At 40.5% G+C, this 25,635-nt stretch overlaps 1 protein-coding gene across 4 annotated transcripts in view; it reads right to left on the bottom strand.

Annotated features, from left to right (window-relative positions):
- IFT56 (intraflagellar transport 56) overlaps nucleotides 1-20,281 on the bottom strand; it is a 46,194-nt gene extending 25,913 nt beyond the window's left edge. For 2 of the 4 annotated variants that reach the window (XM_047695399.1, XM_047695402.1), the window contains exons 1-7: nucleotides 19,239-20,281; nucleotides 18,608-18,745; nucleotides 15,162-15,254; nucleotides 12,620-12,734; nucleotides 10,458-10,507; nucleotides 3,295-3,440; nucleotides 2,186-2,357 (exon numbers count right to left, since the gene is read on the bottom strand). In XM_047695399.1, the coding sequence (XP_047551355.1) occupies nucleotides 2,186-2,357; nucleotides 3,295-3,440; nucleotides 10,458-10,507; nucleotides 12,620-12,734; nucleotides 15,162-15,254; nucleotides 18,608-18,745; nucleotides 19,239-19,241 (717 nt within the window). In that variant the 5' untranslated portion in view covers nucleotides 19,242-20,281. Of the gene's footprint in view, nucleotides 1-2,185; nucleotides 2,358-3,294; nucleotides 3,441-10,457; nucleotides 10,508-12,619; nucleotides 12,735-15,161; nucleotides 15,255-18,607; nucleotides 18,746-18,851; nucleotides 19,199-19,238 lie in introns of those variants that run through there. The other 2 variants (XM_047695400.1, XM_047695401.1) reach the window with 2 other exon arrangements.
- Between the last annotated feature and the right edge of the window lie 5,354 nt (nucleotides 20,282-25,635).

Below are 25,635 nucleotides of genomic sequence, written 5' to 3'. Positions count from 1 at the left end.
GGGCAAGTTATTTAAATTACCTCAAGAATTAAGTGAATCATTACACATTATGTCATGCTAACTACAGAAGGCAGAATGCTACTGGTGTTTATGGAGAGAAGGAGCCATAGAATATTGGATGTATTATACAAATTCCTGGAGGAATGCCTGATTTTTAAGTGGCTTAATAAAATTATGGGCAAACACAAACTATAGTCTATTGCTAACACCCTCCCCCGCAAATAAAGTTTGTCAGGGTACATTTGACATTGTTGTTGACTGCTGAAATACATTATAAAATTAATATGCAACCTGCACAGACACCATTTCATATGAAAAAGCATGTCTTTTGGGCAACAGGAAATACAGTTTGGTGCCCTGACTTGCATCACGCTAGACCTCCAGAATATTGGTTAACCATGCTACCCATATCAGATTATGGAAAGAACATGTGCAGACAAAATGTAAACATTTAATAGACTGGAAAAAATTTGGAAAAACTCCCAAGATTAACTCAAGATAAAAAGGCAAGAATATATTTCTTTTATTTGTTCTTACCAAAGGCCATAAACTCTACCAGTTTACCATTAAACTGCTGGAGCTGGAAACTAGCCAATTAGGCAGACCGGGGGACTTTGTAGTTGCAGTGAGTACACCCGAGAATGTATTGTACGTAACATATAAATGGACTGCTCGATTGCATACTAAGCAATTGAAGTGGTGGGCATTTGTATTGCCATAACAGACCACTTTTATCAACGTAAGCCACAAAAAGTCAATCTGGGCCTATGCTAAGGGCACAAGCTTTCCATTCCACTCCTCCCACAATTACTAAACACTGTTTCACTCAGGAGCTGCGTCTGCTGTCAGCTAAAATATGGAAATAATGTCTCTTGCTATGGCATTTACATAGTGAATTTTGCTTTGATAGAGTTAGTTTGCTGGTTTCAGTTCCCTTCCCTCCTCCCCCAGTGGCATGATACCAGCTGGAACTGTTTTTTGGACAAGGGTGGGATTTTAAAATTTTGACACATGCACAAATTTTACATCGAATTTTGATGGCTTCTGACATCAACTAAAATAATGGTTGAGGAAGTAATTTCCACGGCCCCTCTCACACTGTTAATCTAAAAATAGCCTACATAGGGGCACCTGGTTGGCTCAGTTGGTGGTATGGGTGACTCTTGATCTTGGGGTTATAAGATTAAGCCCCATGTTGGGTGCAGACAGTACTTAATAAAATCTTTTAAAAAATCACCTGTTTATCACATAAATAAATAAATAGCTATAAATAGGTATAGTATAGAATATGCCCTCTTTTTTTTCCTCTATCTGTATATGTTTATGTATGTGTGTGTGTGTATAACGTTAAATAAAAGGGGGTTCCTTGTATGGCCTACTATGCACTCTCAGTTTCCTATATAAAGAGAGCTGTAGCAGAATTTATCCACAGAATTGCCAGAGAGACTAAATAATAGATACAAACCATTCTGCATATGCCTAGAAGTTAGCTAATTTCTAAGTATTTATAAAACATTTACCACTATTGCCTCATGGGATAACCCTGAAAGAGATGCTGAATTATACCAAGCAGAATGAGGCATTCCAGGAAATGAGAATGTTATACGCAAAGCCATGATAGTAGGAAAGCATGGTGTGTGGAATAACATCAATGGCTAGACGGGAGAGGACAGGCTAGGGCAGGGAAATTATTTAAGGAACTGAAATAAAAGATGAGGAGTGTCCAGACTAGAGCAGTGGTAGAGGAGAAGAGATAGCTAAGATGCAGAACGGATAGGAACTGGCAGATGTTTAGATGGGGCACTGAAGAAAAAGACAGATGGAAATCTTAGGTTTGTGATGGGATTTACACGCCAGTGACAATGAACCACAGAGCCACAAACCTATTTTAGAGGAAAAAGAACAACTGTCCACTTTTGACATATTTAAGGTAATGTAAAGCATCTAGGTAAAGATCGTCTACAATACATTAGACACACAGAATTCAGAAATCAACATTTTTAAAGAATATCTAATCAATATAAATATTTATATATAGTTGGTTCTTACAGAATCACCCTGGCAATAACAAAGGGATATTATATTAATTAGGAGATACAAATAATAGAGTCTTATGAATAACCCAAAAAGTATAGGGTTATTCAAAGTGGAATTAAATAAATTAAAAACACATTTCCATCACTACCTCAGCTGCTTTGCCATTGTAAAGGCGAAAATGATTACAGGCCTTAAGATTGAGTGCGATGGTGCTATCAGGAATTTGCTGAAGGTAAACTGCCAGAACTTCTTGAGACACATCATAGTAATCCAACTTGTAGTAACATAGGGCCACGTATACATTGAGGGCAAGGTATTCCCTATTAGATGAAAGAATTAAGGTTAACAGTTTAAGTCTACTTCATAGTAAGGTTGTCAAACTACAAAGACTTCTTTAATGGCTCAAACTGACAGCCAGGTGAGGAGGACATGAACTTGCCTTTTGAATAAAGAAGGCAAGGTATCATCAGTGCAATATTTTACTTTTGTATTGTAGTATGTGGATGTTGTGATTTAAGTAGACAGAGAGATGACAACTAAAGGAGAAAGGGAAGCATTCAACTCCTACCAGTTCATGTTAAAAAGACCAAACTTACGCATGCTCTAACTGGGCTAAACTGTAAATAAGCATGTATCGGACAAAGGACAGACGCACAAAGCTAGCAGACTCAATGACTGGGAAGGGGAATGGGTGGGGTGCAGGTAAGCAAAAGGGGAGAAGGCAGGTGGATGAGATATTTTGGGGAAGTGGGAGAGATACCCAGTGGTCAGTGATAAAGTTGGAATGTTAGTTCTTCAGAATGTTTTATTTCTAATTTTGTCAGCAAGTTCCCTACAACCTAATACAATGCTTAAATGATAAATTTAGACCATGCATTTTCAACAGGGGCCATATCATCCCCAAAGGGGTAAAGATCCTTATGAAGAAGTGGAAAACTGTACTCATTTTAAGTATAAAGCATAGATATACATCCCGTATATACATGGACATACAGTGTATCTGTGGTTTTAAAATTTCATGAGAAGGTGATGGGGTGGAGGGAAGACCAAAAAGACTCCTTGGAAGGGTGATAGTGAAATAAAAGTGGAGAAATCCTGATCTGGAGAATAAGGAGTTCTTAATCGGACCACATTATTAGCTAAACAGATTTGAACACAGCGTGATAATAGGTTGAAAGAACACTAGGTCCTCAGCCAAATCAGTTACAGAAAAAGCTAGCAAAATGAGATTTGGAGTAGACAAGAAAGGACACCGACCTGTTATCTAGCAGTATTCGCTTGTAAATATCAATAGCTTCTTGGTAGTGAGATCGCATATAGTGGATTGAGGCCAAACTGAGTTGATCTTCTGTGATATCCTGAAGATTCTGATGAAAGTTCATCAACTTCTTCTCATCATTAAACTAAAATTGTCAGAGGGAAAAAGACATGTAAAGATTCATGAGAGTACAGTTAATCGCCACCTATGGTACAGAGATTTTAACTCCTTCTCTTTCAGCCATTTTGGTCTCTCAGTTCTCCCTATTTTCTTTCAGTTCCTTGTCTTCTCTCCTGTCTCTCCTTCAGAGTAAGAATGAAAACAGCCTCTGGAGGCAAGGCCTTTGAGTCACAGCTAATATTAATTACTTGACCCCCCCTTCCTTTCTATTTTTTCCCCTATGTCTTTTTATCATTCTTATATGCTGTTTATAAGAGACACATTTTAAAATATAAAGACACAGGGGCGCCTGGGAGGTTCAGCGGGTTAAGCCGCTGCCTTCGGCTCAGGTCATGATCTCAGGGTCCTGGGATTGAGCCCCGCATCGGGCTCCTTGCTCAGTGGGGAGCCTGCTTCTCTCTCTGCCTCTGCCTGCCTCTCTGTCTGCTTGTGATCTCTGGCTCTCTCTCTCTGTCAAATAAATAAATAAATAAATAAAATCTTAAAAAAATATATAAAGACACATTAAGGTAGAAAGTTTAAAAGTATGTAAAGAGAGGGGCACCAGGGTGTCTCAAGGAGATATAATAGACAAACACCAAACAAAAGAGAGTGGTGGTATACAAACATGACAAAGCAGACTTTATGTGAAGAGAAATTTTTAGAGATAGAGACATTGCGCAATGATGTTTCAATCCACTGGTGGACAGAACAATTCTAAATTTGTATGTACTTAATGATAGAGTCTGAAAAACATGTAATGCAAAAACTGAAAGAACTGGGCGCCTGGGTGGCTCAGTGGGTTAAGCCGCTGCCTTCGGCTCAGGTCATGATCTCAGGGTCCTGGGATCGAGTCCCGCATCGGGTTCTCTGCTCGGCGGAGATCCTGCTTCCCCCCCGTCTCTCTCTGCCTGCCTCTCCATCTACTTGTGATCTCTCTCTGTCAAATAAATAAATAAAATCTTTAAAAAAAAAAAACTGAAAGAACTAAACAGAGACGAATAATTACACTATGAAACTTTTAAATGTGCTAATAATCGTTTTCATATACTGCCTATGGATGATTTGATAAAGTTTCTTTTTTTTTTTTAAAGATTTTATTTATTTATTTGAGAGAGAGACAGTGAGAGAGAGCATGAGCGAGGAGAAGGTCACAGAGAGAAGCAGACTCCCCGTGGAGCCGGGAGCCCGATGCGGGACTCGATCCCGGGACTCCAGGATCATGACCTGAGCCGAAGGCAGTCGTCCAACCAACTGAGCCACCCAGGCGTCCCTGATAAAGTTTCCATAAAGTAATTTAGAAATATCAATTAAAAGCTTTATTTAAAGATATTTATTTATTTTAGAGCGAGAGGGAATCTGTGCATGTGTATACATGTGTGTGTATACATATGGATATATATATATATGTATGTTATATATATGGAATATAACTCAGCCATGAAAAAGAATGAAATCTTGCCATTTGGGACAAAATGATGGATCTAGAGAGTATGATGCCAAGTGAAATAAATCAGTTAGAGAAAGTCAAATACCATATGATTTCACTCATATGTGGAATTTTTTTTTCAAAATCTTTTTTTTTAAGATTTTGTTTATTTATTTGACAGAGACACACAGAGATCACAAGTAGGCAGAGAGGCAGGCAGAGAGAAAGGAGGAAGCAGTCTCCCCACTGAGCAGAGAGCCCGATGCAGGCCTTGATCCCAGGACCCTGGGATTATGACCTGAGCTGAAAGCAGAGGCTTAACCCACTGAACCACCCAGGCGCCCACTCGTATGTGGAATTTAAGAAATAAAACAAATGAGGAGAGAGAGACAGGCAAACCAAGAAACAGACTCTTAATTATGGTACCAGAGGGGAGGTGAGTTAGGGGGATGGATTAAATAGGTGATAGGGATTAGTAAGTATTAAAAAAATTAAAAATAAACAAATAGACATATACATACATATGTACAATCTGAAAGTCAAATAACTAGGAAACATTAAATTATGATACACGCATACAATGAAATGTTATAAATGCCATTTTAAAAAATATTTTATTTATTATCTGACAGACAGAGATCAAAAGTAGACAGAGAGCCAGGCAGAGAGAGGGGAGGAAGCAGGCTCCCTGCTGAGCAGACAGCCCAATCCTTGGATCCTGGGATCATGACCTGAGCCGAAGGCAGAGGCTTTAACTCACTGAGCCCCCAGGCGACCCTATAAATGCCATTTTAAAAAGTCACAGTCTTGGGGCACCTGGGTGGCTCAGTAGGTTAAGCCTCTGCCTTTAGCTCAGGTCATGATCTCACGGTCCTAGGATTGAGCCCCGAATTGAGCTCTCTGCTCGGCAGGGAGCCTGCTTCCCCCTCCCCCTCTGCCTGCCTCTCTGCCTGCTTGTGATCTCTTTCTCTGTCAAAAAAATAAGTAAAATCTAAAAAAAAAAAAAGTCACAGTCTTAAAGACTATTTAATGACTCAGGGATATGCTCATTGTATAAAGGTAAGTTTAAAAAAAAAGGCAGAATACAAAAACATATATTTGGCATGAGGCTCATTCTTCAAAACAGAAAAATGAACAAAATATAAATATGTGTATAAAAATAATTATCTTGGGGTGCCTGGGTGGCTCAGTGGGTTAAGCCTCTGCCTTCGGCTCAGGTCACGATCTCAGGGTCCCGGGATCAAGCCCCGCATCAGGCTCTCTGCTCAGCAGGGAGTCTGCTTCCCCCTCTCTCTCCACCTGCCTCTCTACTTGTGATCTCTCTCTGTCAAATAAATAAATAAAATCTTAAAAAAATAATTATCTTTATTTATTTGAGAGAGAGAGAGCACAAGGAGGGGGAGAGGCAGAAGGAGAAGCAGACTCCCTGCTGAACAAAGAACTTGATATGGGGCTAGATCCTAGGACCCCGGGATCACGACCTGAGCTGAAGGCAGATGTTTAACCAATGGAGCTACCCAAGCACCCCTTAAAAATAATTATTTTAAATGGAGATATAAGATAACAAAAGGCTGAAATGCAGTTTCCTTTATTATTTATTTTTTTAATTTAAATTTTAGGTAGTTAACATACAGTGCAATATTGGTTTCTGAAGCAGAATTCAGTGATTCATTACTTACTTACAACACCCAGTGCTCATCATAACAAGTGCCCCCTTTAATGTCAATCACCCATCTAGCCCACCCCCCACCCACCTCCTTCCATTAACCCTGTTTGTTCACTATCGTTAAGAGTTTCTTATGGCTTATTTCCCTCTCTCCTTTTCTCCCCTCTTCCCCCTTCCCATATGTTCATCTGTTTTCTTTCTTAAATTCCACATGAGTGCAATCATATGGTATTTGTCTTTCTCTATTTCACTTAGCATAATAGACTCTAGCTCCATCCATGTCACTGCAAATGGCAAGATTTCGTTCTTTTTTTATGGCCGAGTTATAGCCCATTGTACATATACACCACATGTTCTTTATCCATGCATCAGTCGACGGACATTTGGGCTCTCTCATAGTTTGGCTACTCTTGATAATGCTGCTATAAACACTGGGGTGCACATATTACTTTGAATCTATATTTTTATATCCTTTGGGTAAATATCTAGTGGTGCAACTGCTGGATCATAGGGTAGTTCTATTTGTATTTTTAAAAAGATTTTATGTATTGATTTGAGAGGGAGAGAGAGAGAGCATTATCGGGGGGAGGGGATGTGAGAAGGGGAAAAGCAGACTCTCCACTGAGGGAGGAGCCTGACTCTAGGCTCTATCCCAGGACTCTGAGATCATGACCTGAGCCAAAGTCAGATGCCTAAGCAACTGAGCCACCCAGGTACCCCTGGGCAGTTCAATTTGTAACATTTTGAGGAACCAGCATGCCATTCTCCAGAGTGGTTGCACCAGTTTGCATTTCCATCAACAGTGCAAGAGAATTCCCCTTTCTTTGCATCCTCACCAACCCCTGTTGTTTCCTATGTTGTTAATTTTAGCCATCCTGACATGTGAGATGGTATCTCATCATGGTTTTGATTTATATTTCCTTGATAATGAGTGATGCTGAGCATATTTTCGTGTGTCTGTTAGCCATTTGGGTATCTTTTCTGGAAAAGTGTCTATTCATGTTTTCTGCCCATTTCTCAATTAGGTTATTCGTTTTTTGGGTATGGAGTTTGATTAAGCTCTTTGTAGATTTTGCAAATATTTTCTCCCATACTGTAGGCTGCCTTTCAGTTTCATTGACTGTTTTCTTTGCTGTAGAGAACTTTTTTTTATCTTGATGAAGTCCCAATAGTTCACTTTGGTTTTTGTTTTCCTTGCCTCAGGAGAGGAATCTAGCAAGAAGTTGCTATGGCTGAGGTAAAAAAGGTTGCTGCCTATATTCTCCTCAAGGATCACGATGATTTCCTGTCTCACATTAAGATCTTTCACCCATTTTGAATTTATTTTTGTGTATGGTGTAAGAAAGTGGTCTAGTGGGTCGCCTGGGTGGCTCAGTGGGTTGAGGCCTCTGCCTTCGGCTCGGGACATGATCCCAGGGTCCTGGGATCGAGCCCTGCATCGGGCTCTCTGCTCAGTGGGGAGCCTGCTTCCTCCTCTCTCTCTGCCTGCCTCTCTGCCTACTTGTGATCTCTGTCTGTCAAATAAATAAATAAAAATCTTAAAAAAAAAACATAAAAAAAAAGAAAGTGGTCTAGTTTCATTCTTCTGCATGATGCTGTCCAGTTTTTCCAACACCATTTGAAGAGAATGACTTTTTTCCATTGGATATTCTTTCCTGCTTTGTCAAATATTAGTTGACCATACAGTTATGGGTCCATTTCTGGGTTCTCTATTTTGTTCCACTGATCTATGTGTCTGTTTTTATTCCCATACCATACTGTCTTGATCATCACAGCTTTGTAATAAAGCTTGAAATCTGGAATCATGATGCCTTCAAGTTTTGTTTTTCTTTTTCAGAATTGCTTTGGCTATTCAGGGTCTTTTGTGGTTCCATACAAATTTTAGGACTATTCTAGCTCTGTGAAAAATGCTAATGGTATTTTGATGGGGATTGCATCAAATGTGTAGATGGCTTTGGGTAGTACAGACACTTTAACAATGTTTGTTCTTCCAATCCATGAGCATGGAATGCTTTTCCATTTCTTTGTGCCCTCTTCCGATTTCTTTCATAAGTGCTCTATAGTTTCCAGAGTACAGATGTTTTATTTCTGTAGATTTATTCCTAGGCATCTTATTGTTTTTGACACAATTGCAAATGGGATTGATTCCTTAATTTCTTTGGTGTATAGAAATGCCAACAGATTTTTGCACATTGACTTTATATCCTATGATTTTGCTGAACTCATGTATCAGTTCTAGCAATTGTTTGGCAGACTCTTTCAGGATTTCTTTTATGTAGAGTATCATGTCATCTGCAAATAGTGAAAGTTTCACTTCTCCCTTGCCAATGTGGATGTCTTTTTTTTTTTTTTTTTTTTTTTTTTGTCTGACTGCTGAGACTAAGACTTCCAGTACCATGTTAATTAGTAATGGTAAGAGTGGACTTCCTTGTCTTGTTCCTGACCATAGGGGAAAGGCTCTCAGTTTTTCCCCACTGAGGATAGTATTAGCTGTGGGTCTTTTGTATATGGCCTTTATGACGTTGAGGTTTGTTCTAGCTATTCCTACTTTGTTGAGTCTTTTTTTTAATCAAGAAAGGATGCTATATTTTGTCAAATGCTTTTTCTGCATCTATTGACAGGATCATACAGTTTCTATCCTTTTATTAATAAATCGTATCACATTGATTGATTTACAAATACTGAACCACCCTTGTAGCCCAGGAATAAATCCCACTGGATGGTGGTGAATAATTCTTTTAATGTACTATTGAATTCAATTTGCTAGTATTTTATTGAGAATTTTTGCATTTATGTTCATTAGGGATATTGGCCTGTAATTCTCCTTTTTAGTGGGTGTAGATTTTATTTTCTCTTTCAACTTTTGCTTACACATACTTTATTTAATAGAATTAATGTGTAACTTCTATAATATGGAAAAAAAATTTTTTTTAAAGATTTTATTTATTTTTTTGACAGAGAGAGAGATCACAAGTAGACAGAGAGGCAGGCAGAGAGAGGAGGAAGCAGGCTCCTTGCTGAGCAGAGAGCCCGATACGGGGCTCGATCCCAGGACCCTGAGATCATGACCTGAGCCGAAGGCAGCGGCTCAACCCACTGAGCCACCCAGGCGCCCCTGGAAAATTATTTTTAAGAAACCATTTTATGATGATGACCAAAATTACTGCTGGAAGCCAGGGGTGCCTGATTGGTTCAGAAGGTACAGAATGCGACTTTTGATCTTGGGGTCATGAGTTCAAGCCCCAATGAGTGTAGAGCTTACTATAAAAAAATAAAAGAAAATTTGGGGTGCCTCGCTGGCTCAGTTGGAAGAACCTGTGACTCTTGATCTCAGGATTGTGAATTCGAGTCTCCTATTGGGTATAGAGATTTACTTAGATGAATAAACAAAAACTTAAAAAGGGGGTACCTGAGTGGCTCAGTCAGTTAAGCATCTGACTCTTGATTTCAGCTCAGATCATGATCTCAAGGTTGTGAGATCAAGCCCTGCATCAGGCTCCACACTAGATATGGAGCCTGCTCGAGATACTCTCACTCCCCCACCCTACTCTAGTGTGTTCTCTCTCTTAAAAACAAAACAAAACAAAACTTACTGCTACAAGGCAATTCTGAAAAGTGTGTGTTTCTAGGAGTTAAGATAAGGTGTCTTAGAGTCTGCTTCCAAGAGACAATAGGATAGTTGAAACAAACTAATCTTAAATGACTACTACTTAAAAAGAACTAAAATCTAACATCTCTTATTGGTAAAGAACACTAAGAAAAGAAAATCCTATAAAATCAATACCTATATTCTACTTGTTCTAGAAATACCATTAATAAGCATTTCTAGTTCATTATCTTTCACCATTGTTTTTAATAAGAAGAAAAAATATTTTAAAACAAAAAATGTGATATGAGAACATAAATACCTTATGAGCCAAGTGGAAAAGGAGGCGGTTTTGAAGTCGGCTTTTTGGAGCTGTAAAAAAGACGTTCAAGCTGCTTATTAATTGTCTATGGCACTTAGTCCTTTGCAAGAATAACATGAGACTCAGATAATCTTCCCAAATCCTTATCTATGTGACCCTGATATGTCCCGACTATAATACATATTATTTTCATCTGGTATCTACTTGCAGAAGCAACAACTGCATCAGGAACCAGGAAAAAAAAAAAAAAAGTTCTCTTCTTGCCCAGCACTTGTTCTACTAGCTTCTATCATGGTGACCCACAGCACAGGACACCACACACACAGTTCTGGTAGCGGCCCACCACCACGCTGCTCACACACTGACCAAACACTGGAAATAAAGTTATATTTATCCCAATTCATGTAGAAATCCCTGTCATTCAGCTGTTCTTCCAAGTATTCTTTGTCAATTCCTTCTGAAATCTCCTTTTCTACAGTTATACAGCCATATTTCCTTAGATACTAGCTCAATCTCTACTCCACAGATCTTCGAGCATGATCATCGGCCACACTTCAACACTCAACCAGGTGAAAAGGTTAACACTTTTCAAGTTCCAAATCCCGTTTGCACTGCTGAAGAATTTTCCTAATTCTGGATGCCTAACCCTACTTTTTTTTTTTTTTTAAGATTTTATTTATTTATTTATTTATTTGAGAGACAGAGATCACAAGCAGGCAGATAGGAAGGCAGAGAGAGAGGAGGAAGCAGGCCTCCTGGCTGAGCAGAGAGCCCAACACGGGGCTCGATCCCAGGACCCTGGGATCATGACCTGAGCTGAAGGCAGAGGCTTTAACCCACTGAGCCACCCAGGCGCCCCCATTTATTTATTTTTTTCTTACAGAAAAAACTCATACTTCAAAGCATAAAAAAGAAAAGAAATTATTTGGCAAGATAGGTAGCTACCCTGATCACTTTCTGTGTGTCTGACACTGTTCTAGGCACAGATACAGTCTAGAAACATAAGAAAAATAAGTAACTTAAGGCCTATATAACTAGATTAAGAAAAACTATATCAGAACACAGGACACAGTTTGGGTACAAATCAAGAAAAGGTCCAAGTTTCATGTGATCCCTGAATTTGAACTGGAACAGTTCCTAAATATGTATAAATCTGTTAATTCTCTAAGAATTCTATCCTGGAATATATTCTTCCCTAACAAATTTCCTAACAAACATTCCCTTGCCCAGTTTCTCTACATTTCTTTGAATTTAATTTGATGCATACTCTCATTATTCTTAATCCTTCCTCCCCTGTTTCTCTTTGCCCTGGTCTTATTTGCAAGTTGATGTCTAGTTCTTAGACAGCTGTCAGGACAAGTAAAGCAAACAACAACTAGTCTGGATTTTTCAAGCAGAAATTACTTGGTTTTTCATTCAGAAGCAGGGAAAACAGCTATAAAATCCACATCCCTAGGGCTTAGACAGCTCCCCCCGACTCCTACAACAGCATGAATATCCTATACCATGAGGGGGCCCAAGAAAGAGAACTTGCTCTTTTGCTTCTTTCATTCTGCTTATCTGCTGTAGCTTCTGGGAAGGTGGGGTGGGGACAGGAAGCAGCACAGAGATTAATACTCTCTTTAAACATAAAATTGCTCAGATTCAATGTTCTTGAAGATTAAATCTATTTTTTAGTTTTTTTTTTAAATTTTATTTTAAAGTAATTTCTACACCCAACATGGGGCTTGAACTTACAAACCCCAAGATCAATAGTCACGTGCTCTACCAAGTGAGCCAGCCAGGTGTCCCTATTTTCTAGTTTTCTAATTATACTTGGTTTCTCCTCAGTAAAAAAAGGAATTAAATATGTTTTAAAATCTCCAAAATAGGGGCGACTGGGTGGCTCAGTGGGTTAAAGCCTCTGCCTTCGGCTCAGGTCATGATCCCAGGGTCCTGGCATCGAGCCGCGCCTGAGGCTCTCTGCTCGGCAGGGAGCCTGCTTCCCTTCCTCTCTCTCTGCCTGCTTCTCTGCCTGCTTGTGATCTCTGTCTGTCAAATAAATAAATAAAATCTTTAAATATATATATATATTTATATATATATATATAAAATAAAATAAAATCTCCAAAATAACTCATACCATTAGTGATGAATACTGGATATTAAAAAGGCCATTTTACCTTTAAATCCAGCGGCTTCAGCTTGTTTATACATTCCAAGAAAAAAGTAGGTACAGGCTAGGTTCACCCAGACTTCAGGATTGCAATTTTCCTCCTTTGTCGCATTTTCATATTCCTGAAATATATATTAAGCAGGGATCTCACTTCAGCAGTAAAGCAATCAATGACCCATTTCTCTATAGTGGAACAGAATTTCTTACTGAGATTGGGCAACTTCACATTTAGGGAATCCTATATGCTCCACTATCCTGTACCTTCAAGGTTAAATACTAAAGTTACAAGTCAATCCTACCCATGGTGGGTGGGGGAGTGGGGCTGTTGTCCACAAAACCTTTTTTTTTTTTTTAAGATTTACTTATTTATTTGAGAAAGAGAGAGAGAGCGAGAGAGAGCGCGCGCAATGCATACCCAGGGGGAGGGGCAAAAGGAGAAGAGAATCAAGCAGACAGCAAGCTGAGCGCAGAACTGGACGCTGGGCTCGATCTCACAACCCTGAGATCATAACCTGAAATAGAGTCTGACCCTTAACTGACTGCGCCACCTGGGCACCTGTTTTCCACGTTAAACTTGTTCCTCGCCCCCTCCTTTTAACAGTGATATGGGCTAATAGACTGCAGAAATGAAAAGTAACTGAAATATTTTATTTTTGCTAACTTAAAAAGATAAACAAGGGGTGCCTGAGTGGCTCAGTCAGTTAAACCTCCAATTTTTGGTTTTGGGATGGAGCCCCGCATCTGGCTTTGAGTTCAGTATGGAGCCTGCTTTGGATTCTCTCTCCTTCTCCCTCTCCACCCCATCCTCTCAAATAAATAAATAAAATCTTAAAAAAAAAAAAAAAAAAAAAGAGGGATGCCCGGGTGGCTCAGTCGTTAAACATCTGCCTTCGGCTGGGGTCATGATCCCAGGATCTTAGGATCGAGCCCCCAAGTGGGCTCCCTGCTCATAGGGAGCCTGCTTCCTTCTCCCTTTCCTCCCTGTTTGTGCTCTCTCTCACTATTTCTCTCTCTCTCAGATAAATAAACAAAATCTTTACTTCTTAAAGTTTTTAAAAGATTTTATTTATTTATTTGACAAAGAGAGTGAGTGTGCAGGTAGAGGAAGAGGGAGAAGCAGGCTCCCTATGGAGCCAGGAGTCCCATGTGGGGCTCCATCCCAGGACCCTGGGACCATGACCTGAGCTGAAGGCAGATGCTTCAGTGACTGAGCCACCCAGGCACCCGATAAACAAAATCTTTTTTTTTTTTTTAAGATTTTATTTATTTATTTGACAGAGAGAGATCACAAGTAGACAGAGAGGCAGGCAGAGAGAGAGAGGGAAACAGGCCTCTTGCTGAGCAGAGAGCCCGATGCGGGACTCGATCCCAGGACCCCGAGATCATGACCTGAGCCGAAGGCAGCGGCCCAACCCACTGAGCCACCCAGGCGCCCCCATAAACAAAATCTTAAAAAAATTTTTTTTTAATTAAAGAAAAAAAGGAAAGCAAGGTACTTCACAAGAAATGCATAGGTTCAGTTAACTTAAAATCTAATAACCTTAATATACTACAAATATCACTTCATTCTAATTGTTTTCTGGCTTTATTTATTTGGCTTTACATTTTAAAAAGACATTTTCTTCCTGCCAAGAACACCTTCTGAGATTCCCTTTGTCAACTATGTTTTCCATATACTCTTATTATTTACCAGTCTATACCAGATAGCTTTGTTTCTTTTTATTACCACATTTGGGCTCTCTCCTCTATATCTTTCACAAATTCTACCAGCTTCTATTCTGTCCTCATATCTTCTCTTTGCCCTCACTGATTTTGCTGTTTTTGCTCTTCGTCATACCTCCTCATTATGTGATCTTGGATACTTTCATTTTGGTTATGCCTGTTCTGTAAATATCCTTGGATTACAGTTGGGGGGTAAGGATACATGGAAATGTTTAAACAACTTCATCTATGCTTTAAAAACTGTCTGAAAAAAGTGAACTATAATTTTATCTAGATTCATATTCCTATAGATTGCTCATTACATAGGTGCTGTTTATAACAATGAAGAAAAAAAAAACTTTCAAAACTCAACTTGCACAAATATAAAGATAACATTTCCTATGCCTAAAATTAATCAAGCAAAATAAAAATGAACTTCTTTTGAGAAAAGCATCATGGAAATTTTATCAAGAGGGTTCATTTCTCTTCTTCTGAAAATTTTCCTAAGAAATGCTAATATTAATATTTTGAACAATCTCATTAGTATATATCTAAAAGCAAAGAGAAACAAGATATATATAATACAGATATATATGTATATATCTATATATATATATATTTGAACTTACATAGAAGATTTCTGAAGCAATACATCAAACAAGAGCCAGTGGTTACCTCTGTTAACAAAGAAATAGGATTGTGGAAGGCAAAGAGGTGATGTTTTACTTTTTACTTTGTTCCCTTCTGGATTGTTTGAATTTTACAAGAAGCACAAATCATTATAATACGAAGCTTAATAACTTTTTCAAAATCCTTGTGTTGCAATTGTTTTTTTTTTTAAAACTAACCTCCAAAGCTCTCTTGTAGTCACCCAGGTGAAAAGCACAGTATCCAATCCACAGATTAGTATCCTCTTCTTGTTCCCCAACGTGACGTTTGAACTTCAGGTTAAAATTTCAGAAAGAAAGAAAGTGAGAGAGAGAGGGAAAAAAGAAAGAAAGGGGGGTAGAAAGGGAGGGCGGAAGGGAGGGAGGTAGGAAAGGAAGAAAAAAAGAAAGAAGGAGGGAAGGAAAAAAGAAAGAAGGAGGGAGGGAGGAAGGGAGGGAGGGAAAGAAAGACAGACTTTGAATAAATCATCTATTTAAAAAACTGCTATGTTGGGGCGCCTGGTTGGCTCAGTCAGTGGAGTGTGTGACTCTTGATCTTGGAGTTGTGAGTTTGCATCCCACACTGGGTGTAGAGATTACTTAAAAATAAAATCTTTTAAAAAATTAAAAACAAACAAACAACACTGCTATGTTAAACTACCGATAAACAAATCAGCAAAGAAATTGCAAGTAACAGAAGTAAGACAATACTGTTTAATTAAGCCTATACCTAGGGAACTCAGCACAATTACTCCCCCCCCAACTTTTTTTTAAGTAGACTCCACACGCAGTATGGAGCCCAGCTTGACCTCATGGGGCTTGAACTCATGACCCTGCAATCAAGACCTGGCCTGAGATCGAGTCTGACGCTTTACTGACCGAGCCATCCAGGCGCCCCAGCACAATTTCCTTCTAATCATCACAGAAACGCTTATTTTTTTTGAATGCTGCAAAAACTAACAGAATATACATCCCACTTATGCCAGGAAGCATCATCAAATGCCGGAAGAATGGCTGCTGCAGAGCAACTGAAACAGGCTATGTTGAAACAATATGTGTAACTGTACGATGGTCTCAATTCTTTCTAATGTTAGGAATGAAAAGAATTTTAATGTTTGCTTTATACATTACTCAAGAAAACTATAGCACAGACAGATTATTTCTTAGATATTCACAAGATGAAAAATCTAGTTCACTTAATATTTCCAGTTGAAAGAAACATATATTTTCAAATATTTCACCTTTGTTTTCCTGGATTAACAGACATCTTATTCCAGAAAGTATTTAAGAGTTATCCCCATAACAATTCCGGGGGCTATTAAGAAACACAAGATTTATGCAAAGTTTCTGATGCCAAACACCTGAAGGTTAGAGAGATTAAGCAATGAACTCAAGACCACCACAGCCAGGGAGGGCAGTAGCAGGGACCACCACAGTCCACTGACTCCATTACCTGTGTTCTCACCCTCCATGCTCTACTGCCTTCCAACGCACACATCAAACCTGTCCCATTAGCGCACGCATATACATTTATTCATAGGTACCTTTCACTGAGAATAAGCCATTAAATCATTCTGTTACTCTTAAATAGACTTACCAGGGCCTATAAGAATTAGGGATATTGAGAAGACTGGCCTCATTTATGTCCATTGTGAAAAACTATCCCAGCCAACAGAAGTCCTGCTTTGGAGGAAAGCGATGAGGCCTTGAAGGAGGAGTTTGAACTCCCATGATAAGGTGAGAGTTTTCCATTCTACAGGCTGATACACAAAAAACTGGTTAAAAAAAAAATTAAGTAGGGGGGTGCCTGGGTGGCTCAGTTGTTAAGCATTTGCCTTCAGCTCAGGTCATGAGCCCAGGGGCCTGGGATCGAGCCCCACATCGGGCTCCCTGCTTGGCGGGAAGCCTGCTCCTCCCTGCTTGTGTTTCCTCTCTTGCTGAATCTCTCTCTGTCAAATAAATAAATAAAATCTTTTAAAAAAATTAAATAGGGAGTGAACACCTATTTATAGATCATTCCTACAGAACACTGGTGCCTTGACTGTTACAAGATGAAGACAACCATTAATACTTCCTGGTCTAGGATAAGAACTTACTCCTGTAGTTAACACCATAACATTACAAGTCTTCCTTTCACAAAACGCTGTAGATCTGAGGACAGTGCCTTAAGTCTGAAGAAATTCTTATTTGAAGTCTCCCTGAATTTGCTTCAGGAATTGCCTGGAACCACAGGAAAGCTCATGAGACCCCCTCTCCCCCAAAGCACAGCAGTACCGATTCCTATTCCTGTACACCATGGCACTTTAACCACCCACCTAAGAATAAGCATAGAACAGAGCCTCCCTGATAACTTAAAAGCAGTGTGGGATTACACAGTAAGGAAAATGTGGTCATCGTCTTAAAGAAAAGAGAGAAGAGAAAGGGGACTGATACAAATTAGACATATAACTACCACTTAGTCCACTGATTTACAGAGCTAGAAGGTCTTTCCAGGTCAACTTCCCCACTTTATTTATTTCTTTAAGATTTTATTTATTTATTTATTTGAGAGAGAGTGAGAGAGAGCACGCGCGTGCGCTAGCATGAGTTGGGAGGGGGCAAAGGAGGGGAAAGAGGGAGAGGGAGAAGACGACTCCCCGTCCAAGCAGGAAGTCCGACATGGGGCTCAATCGCATGACCCTGAGATCATGACCTGAGCCAAAGGCAGACGCTTAACCGACTGAGTCACCCAGGCACCCCCAACTTCCCCACTTTGAAGATGAGAATGCTGACACCAAAAAAGCCAAACAAAGTTTTCGAAAGCAGAGCTAATGAGAAACAGAAGACTGTACATGGAAGACTGAGAAATATATAAAACTAATTAAAACAATTATTATTGATAGATTACAAGTACTGATAGATTACATATAGCCGGAATAGTGCTTTGGAGAAATGACGGGCACCACACAACCAGACTGTGCTGTCAAAACTCTTCTCTTCATTCTTTGGTGTGCCCCTTCATCCTCCTACAACATGTGATTCCCACAAGGCAGCTTCTCAAAGCGTAGTATCCTTGGACCACCTACATCAGAAGCACTTGGGCCACTTGTCAAAAATGCAGGTTCCTAAGCACCACTGCAGACCCATTTGGAAAGAATCAGAATATCTAAGGCAGGAGTCCAGAAGTATACATTTTAATAAGCACCCTAGGTGATCCTGATGTGTATCAGAAGTTGAGAACTACTGCCATAGAGATTTGAAGTATTTTCTGAAGATACAGTGTTCTAGACAATAACCATGAAGCATGGTGGTATTATATAAATGATCCAGACTTTATAACATATAATAGGAATAACATAAATTGGTCAGCGCCCGGGATAAACACTGTGTGAACTGATGCTATTTTAAATGTCTCTCCATAGTTTTAGCTGAATTCACCGTAGTGGGACTAGACGTAACCCAAAGTGTCCTTCAAGAAATAAGTCTGTCTTCTTAGTTCATCTTTAATCAGGTCTATCGTTAACACGGAATCAGCAGTCTGTGCCTGACTAGATTTACAGGAAGCCCCCCGCCCCCCACCAAAGCGCCCACCTGTTCCAAGAGCACAACCGGCCGGCGTTCACCCGAGCATTCACCCCCTTTAAGAAGCAACCTTCTTTGCACATTACCTCCAGTAGGGTAATAGCTCCAGTGAAATCTCTTTGCGAAAGTAACTCCTCTAGTTTCGGAATCTTCCTACCTTTCTTCTTTCTTTTGTCGGTGTGCGGTAGGTCCCCGCCTACAGCAGGTTTGGCCCTTGAAAGCATCTGTGAAGGAAGCAACGAAGACAGCTGTGTCATCGAACTCCGATTGTCAGTTTTAAACGTGGAGCCACAGCTCCAGAATCTGCAAGTCAAATTTTTACCAACGAACCTCAGAGAAACCCGTTCAAGCTCTCGGTATCACGTATTTTACTGAAAGGGCCATCACCCCGCACTTGAGCTGAACCCAACGACTACCACACCTAATCTTCTTTATCAATTCATTCGAGCGGGCTAAGCGATGCTTTCGCGCAGCTTCTGTCATCTCCGCCTTTCCTCGATCTACCTTCCACCCCCGTGCGGAGAAACGGAGAAGCAGAGGGAAGAAAGCTTCGAGGTGTTTACAGTTGCATCCCTGTCTCCCGTGAGAACCGGGGTAAGGCTGGGAAAGCATCCTCCGCTGACACTCCTAGACTTCACCCAGAAGTGTGCTGGGAACCTCCGATCTCCGGTCCTACGTTCCACTCAAGGTTCTCCCTCACTGTTCAGAGCCACTAACCATCTTGGCGTTGGTTCGGTGAGCCCCTTTCCGGGACCGACAGACAGGAGAGGCCCAGCCTCAACGCCTCACGGCATGCACACAGCTCTCTTCGTCTCCACGGCAACCCGGCGGTGGGGTCTGGTTCGTCAACGAGAAGCGCTCTCAGGAGAACAGATGCCCGCGGCTATTTGGTTCCGCCCGACTCCGTCGCTGAAGCAGTGGAAGTTCTTCTCTTTGAGGAGGAGAGGCGTCGTTCTGGGTTCTGGGAGAGAAAGTTTGTTTCTCTACTTACGGGTTTACATTAAGAAAAAACGAATTCGATCGGCATGCTTTTTCAAATACGAGTTCCCGGGGAAAGTCATTTTGAAGGACCACTTCCGATTTGGACCGTGTTGGGCTCCATAGCAACACCCGGCGCTGACTGGCACGTGATCCTGGGCCACGGGACTCAGGGAAGCTTAGAAAGAATCGCTGAACGGAGGAGTTGGCATTTATGGGCGGGAGTTCAAAATACAATTCCTTATCTACATACGTAAACATAATAAGGAACTGTAGTAAATATATGTTGATTGGACGACTTAATTTATCGACTTTATTCCTGAATCGAATTCATAAGGCTGCAGGAGGATGAAACCATCGCATCGTGGAATGTTAGAGCTGGAAGGAATCTTAAAAAGGACATGCAGTCCAAACCTTGTAACCCGACCGAACGAGAGCTCGTCTACCCGACGGGCAGCAAGCCAGTAACAACTGACACGGAGCTTCTGCAGAAGTGAAGAAATTTATTGATGGGGCGCCACCCCGGAGAAGGAGGGAATTGATGCTCAAAAGTCCCAAACTCCACAGTGCCTTACAAGCAGGGGTTTTTTAAAGGGCGAGAATCCAGGGTAAGGGTCTCAGGGCCTTGGGTCGTGGTGGTTGATTACGGGTTAGGCCAGCTATAATATTTCCCTTCTTGATCATCTTATCACTTTTGGCGTCTCCCAGTCTGGTTTCGGTGTGATTGTAGCGAGGTGGTCGTTCTGCCTCAGGGGCCTGGTCGTTCTGCTTTAGGGGCTTGGAACTGCGAAACATTCTGAGCAGATTGCATTGGTGATGTCATCTCTAGGGTACAAAGGCGAAAGTTCTACATTCCGTAACTATGGCTAAGCTGCAAATTATTGTTTTTCTTCGTGCATACATGTCACATTATGTTTGTTATCTCAGGCAGAACAGTATCCCACTGACCTTTTGGGAGGCAACTTTACATTATTTCCTGAGGCAATTTTACAGGTTTCTTTAACAGTAACTAAGGACTATATGACTCTAGTCAGAGGCAGCTGGGAGCAATATGTCTGAACTGTGGGGTCTGTCAGTGCTTGCCTCCCAAGTTTCACCCTGAGAATTAGCAGACTAAGGAACTAACATCTGGAGTATTCTCCCAAGTGTATAGGTAGTTGTGGCATAGCTGAATTACCTCACAGACCACTCTATACAACTAGCCCTGTACAGACTCCTGCATACTGTAAGCTTTAAAAGGTCACATGGGGTTTGCTAGATTTTTTTGCATCCTCCTCATGCTCCAGCCCTTGTCTCCTACCACTCATCACTTGGAGAATGAGTAAATGACTACATGCCATAATTCACTGATACATACACTCTTGTATAGGTCCTTATATTCAGAGATAGGAACATGCGTAGACTTAAGAAATGCACAAATTCACCAGCACTATACTTATATTTCTTTTGGTTCCAAATGTTAGAAATACGCCTACTTTTGGTTGATTTAAAGCAAAATTATTTTTTTAATTATTTTTTAAAGAATTTATTTATTTATTTGACAGACAGAGATCACAAATAGGCAGAGAGGCAGGCAGAGAGAGAGGGGGAAGCAGGCTCCCTGCTCAGCAGAGGGCCGGATGTGGGGCTTGATCCTAGAACCCTGGGATCATGACCTGAGCGGAAGACAGAGGCTTTAACCCACTGAGCCACCCAGGTACCCCTAAAGCAAAATTATTTTTAAGCTCTTCTTTAAAGAAGTCTACATATTTTTGTAATTGCTTTATTCCACTATCATTCAAATATTGAACTCATCTTTTTAAAGCACATAATTCCCTGACTTTAAGTACAAGTATCCCCTGCTTTTTGGAAGTTGAAGTTTGGCTCCTTTGCTTTTATGGAAAAGCTGCATTAGTACCTGCTTTTGCCCACTGAAAGAAATCTGAAGAGGGTTTTCACTTTTACAAAGAAAAGGGAAAATAGCACGCAGCATTTGTTTTGCATCTAGAGGGGCAGCTCACGCTTGAGCAGTGAAGAGTGGCACTGTCAGGCTCCTTTCCTGGGAACCACGGTACTCAGCATCCCAGCAATAAGCCATCTGAGCTTTGAATTGTGTCTCTAAGCATCCGTGCTTTATCTAGATTTATTCTGTGCATCTGTTAGCAAAGTATCAGAAAAGCTTAAGAGAGGTGATTATTTGGATCTGGCAGAACTCATAGTTTTCCCATATAAATTAATAGTAATTGCTTTTTTATTTTTTAGATTTATTTATTTTAGAGGGAGAGAAAGAGTGCACAAGCAGGGGAAGGAGCAGAGGGAGGGGAACACAAGCAAATTCTGTGTTGAGCATGGAGCTTGATTCAGGGCTCGATCCCATGACACTGAGATCATGACCTGAGCCAAAATCAAGAGTTGGTTGCTCAACTGACTGAACCATTTTGGTGCCCCAAGGATAATTGCTTCTTTGCTTTCGGACATTTTAGCTTAGGAAAGTTTTCTTAGGAACACTCTGCTTTCAGATAGTGGGGGAACCTGTATTCAGAGTTGTGTATCCATCACCAGTGTGAAATTCTGGAACACATTCATCATCTGTAAAAGAAACCCCACATCCATCAGCACTCATTCATCTTCCCCCTCCTACCTTTAGCCTCTGGCAACGGCTAATCTATTTTTTGTCTCAATGGATTTGCTGGAGATGGCAGTGTGGAAAGAGAACGCATAGCCCAGAGCTTCTCTCGCCAGGGGCTGAGGGCAGCATTCCCAGTAACAGTGCAAACAAACTTGTAGATATTGCTAAATCCATTGAATTGATCTCTGATTTCCAGTAGTTTGGTATACTTCTTGAAACCTCCAAATCCCTGTGGAGGCTGTTTGAACCGTAGCTCTATTTATGAAGGGCAGAATATAGCATATTGAGTGTTCTTGAGAAGAAGCTATTCCCAACTACAATTGAACCGGTGTTACAAACCTAAGATAAGAGAAACACACAAAAGCTGGTTGCACGGGTAAGAGGCAGAATTGGAATGGCAACTTTATTGCAGTTGCAATAGAACAGCAGTTTTGGAGAGACTATAAAAAAATAATCCACACTGCGGTGATGGTTGTATGACTATGTAAATTTATTAAAAAACAATGAATTTTACACTTAAAACAGGTGCATTTTATGATATGTGAATTGCACCTTGCTAGATCTATAGGTTTTTAGAAAAGATTTATTTGTTTATTTTGGAGAGAGAATGAGAGAGTCCTGCATTGGACTCCACACTGGGCATGGAGCCCACTTTTAAAAAAATAAATAAAAAATAAAAAGTTGAAGAGATAAATCATTAAAAATCAAATGGTAAAAAAGAACCCTCAGCATTTGTTACAGAACCCCAGAGACTCTAAATATTCATCAGCTCTACTGAGTGCTATTAATTTTGTTGTTCTTCTGTTCACCAGTTTCACAAATAGTCTACCTTACCACCAAAAAGTGTATTTTAAAAATCAAATTTTAGAGGTGCCTGGGTAGCTCAGTGGGTTTAAAGCCTCTGCCTTCAGCTCAGGTCATGATCCCAGGGTCCTGGGATCGAGCCCCGCATTGGGCTCTCTGCTCAGCGGGGAACCTGCTTTGCCCCCCTCTCTCTCTGCCTGCCTCTCTGCCTACTTGTGATCTGTCTGTCAAATAAATAAAAAATCTTTAAAAAAAATCAAATTTTAGGGGCATCTGCCTGGCTTAGTCAGCGGGGCATGCTGATTCTTGATCTCAGGGTTGTGAGTGTGAGTGTGACCTGTTGGGTGTAGAAATTACTTAAAATCTTTAAAAAAAGAAACCCAAATTTTATTCCACTCATTCCCCTAGGTTAGATGGGCTCATGGAGAAAGGACCTTTTTTGACTGTTCTAAGTAAGAGCAAGAGGACTCTGGGATTATGCATTTGAAAATACACTCTTTAAAGAAATAGTTTTTCAATTATTTTAAAATAACATTTTCCCTATTGCAAAAGTACTCCATACTCACCATGGAAAATTTGGAACATATTGAGAATTAAAATTAAGAAAATAAATTATCTATACACTCATAACGAAGAAATGACACTTTTTAACATTTTGCTTTTTAATAAAAAGTGATTTAGGGATGCTTGGTTAGCTCAGTCAGTGGAATGTGAGACTCTTGATTTTGGGGTCATGAGCTGGAGGTAGACCCTACTTGCAAAAAAAAGAAAAAGAAAAAAGTGACTTAACTAGCACAAACAGGTTTTATAGTCATGGCTGAACTGCTAAAAATTGGAGAACTAGGTAATAGGAAGTCTATGGATCATAATTGTTGAAATTAAGTGATGAGTATATGTCATTGACCATTCCATTTTTATATAGAAAATTTCCATAATCTAAATTTTATTCATTTTTTAAAAAAGATTTTATTTATTTGAGAGGGAAGGAGAGGGAGAGAGTGCGCGGGGAGGTGGGGGAAGGGGTGCCGAGGGAGAGGAGCAAGTAGACTCCGCACTGAGTGCAGAGCCCACTGTGGGGCTCCATCACATGACCTTGAAATCATGACCTGAGCCAACATCAGGGCTCAGACACTTAACTGACAGAGCCACCCAGGTGCCCCCATGATCTAAATGTTAAGAGACATCTATTTGAAAACTCCCAAATTCTTCTGGGTGGCCAAATTTTTAACTGGTATGAGTTAAAGACATGGGAGTCCATATTTATTTCCACATACAAAGTAATGCATTTATACCCACTAAAACTAAGTGCCGTTTTCTATGTGAGAATACTGAGAAAAATAATTTTCAACCTTTGATTGCTAGTGTAATTATTTATTTGGTGGAGAGATAATTGGTAAATTAGAGAACAATATAAACATAATAAAATGTAAATGGGAAAAATACCAGGGGTTGCAATCTAGTGAACCCTAGACAAGGGACTAACTGTGTCAACCCGTTCCTGAGGTGTGGGATCCTGGGAAGGTCCCTTTCGGTTCATCCGCCAGTGCCAAAGGCAGCCAAAAACAAGAGTTGAAGGTAACATAGGATTGTGTGCTTGATTTTTTTTCTTTTCTTTTACTTTTTCTTTTTTCTTTTTTTTTTTTTTTTTGGATTGTGCACTTTTGAATCAGCAGAACCTAGAGATAAACTCCGCCTCCCCTGCTTCCTGTCTTTGTGACCTTGAGCAGGTTACTTAACCGCTATGTGTTTTTATTCCTCTGTAAAGAAATAAAATCCACCTCATGGATTTGCTTAAGACTCACTTGAGGTTGGGGCGCCTGGATGGCTCAGGGGGTTAAAGCCTCTGCCTTCGGCTCAGGTCATGATCCCAGGGTCCTGGGATCGAGCCCCACATCGGGCTCTCTGCTCAGCGGGGAGCCTGCTTCCCCCTCTCTCTCTGCCTGCTTCTCTGCCTACTTGTGATCTCTGTCAAATAAATAAATAAAATCTTAAAAAAAAAAAAGACTCACTTGAGGTCATTTATAAGCAAAACGCTGGGGACACCTAGGTGGCTCAGTCGGTTAAGCCTCTGCCTTCCACTCAGGTCATGATCCCAGGGTCCTGGGATGGAGCCCCACATAGGGCTCCCTGCTCAGCAGGGAGTCTTTCCTCCCTCTCCCTCTGTTTGCCACTCTGCCTACTTGTGCTCTCTCTCAATCTCTCTGTCAAACAAATAAGTAAAAGAAAATAAGCAAAATGCCATAGAATTTAGTGGATAAGTGCATAGCCTCAGGCTGCGGACTGCCTGGGTTCAGTTCTTGGCTCTGTCACTTGCTTTAGCTTTGTGACCTGGGCAGGTAACTTAACGTCTTTGGGCATCAATTTCTCACTTGTGAAAAGAAAATGATAATAGTAATACTTACCTCCTAGGTTCATTGGTTGTGAAAGCATTTAAAATAGTGCTGGGTGGGGGCACCTGGGTGGCTTAGTTGGTTAAAGCATCTGACTTTTGGGCTCAGGTTATGATCTCAGGGTTGTGGGATTGAGCCCCACACCGGGCTCCACTCTGGGTGTGCCATTTGTGGAGCCTGCTTGGCATTCTCTCTCTGCCCCTCCCCTCCCCCACAAAAAGGCTAGTGCTAGGGGCACTGTCCATGCCATTATATGTGCTTCAGTCTTCATATTGCTTTTTTTTTTTTATTGAGATACAATTTGGGTGTGATGATACTATTTTAAAGTATACAA

This window comes from Lutra lutra, chromosome 11 (genome assembly GCF_902655055.1).
Source record: "Lutra lutra chromosome 11, mLutLut1.2, whole genome shotgun sequence".
NCBI classification, from domain to species: Eukaryota; Metazoa; Chordata; class Mammalia; order Carnivora; family Mustelidae; genus Lutra; species Lutra lutra.
Note: the sequence above shows the minus strand (reverse complement) of the source record. Positions and strands in the feature narration are given on the sequence as shown.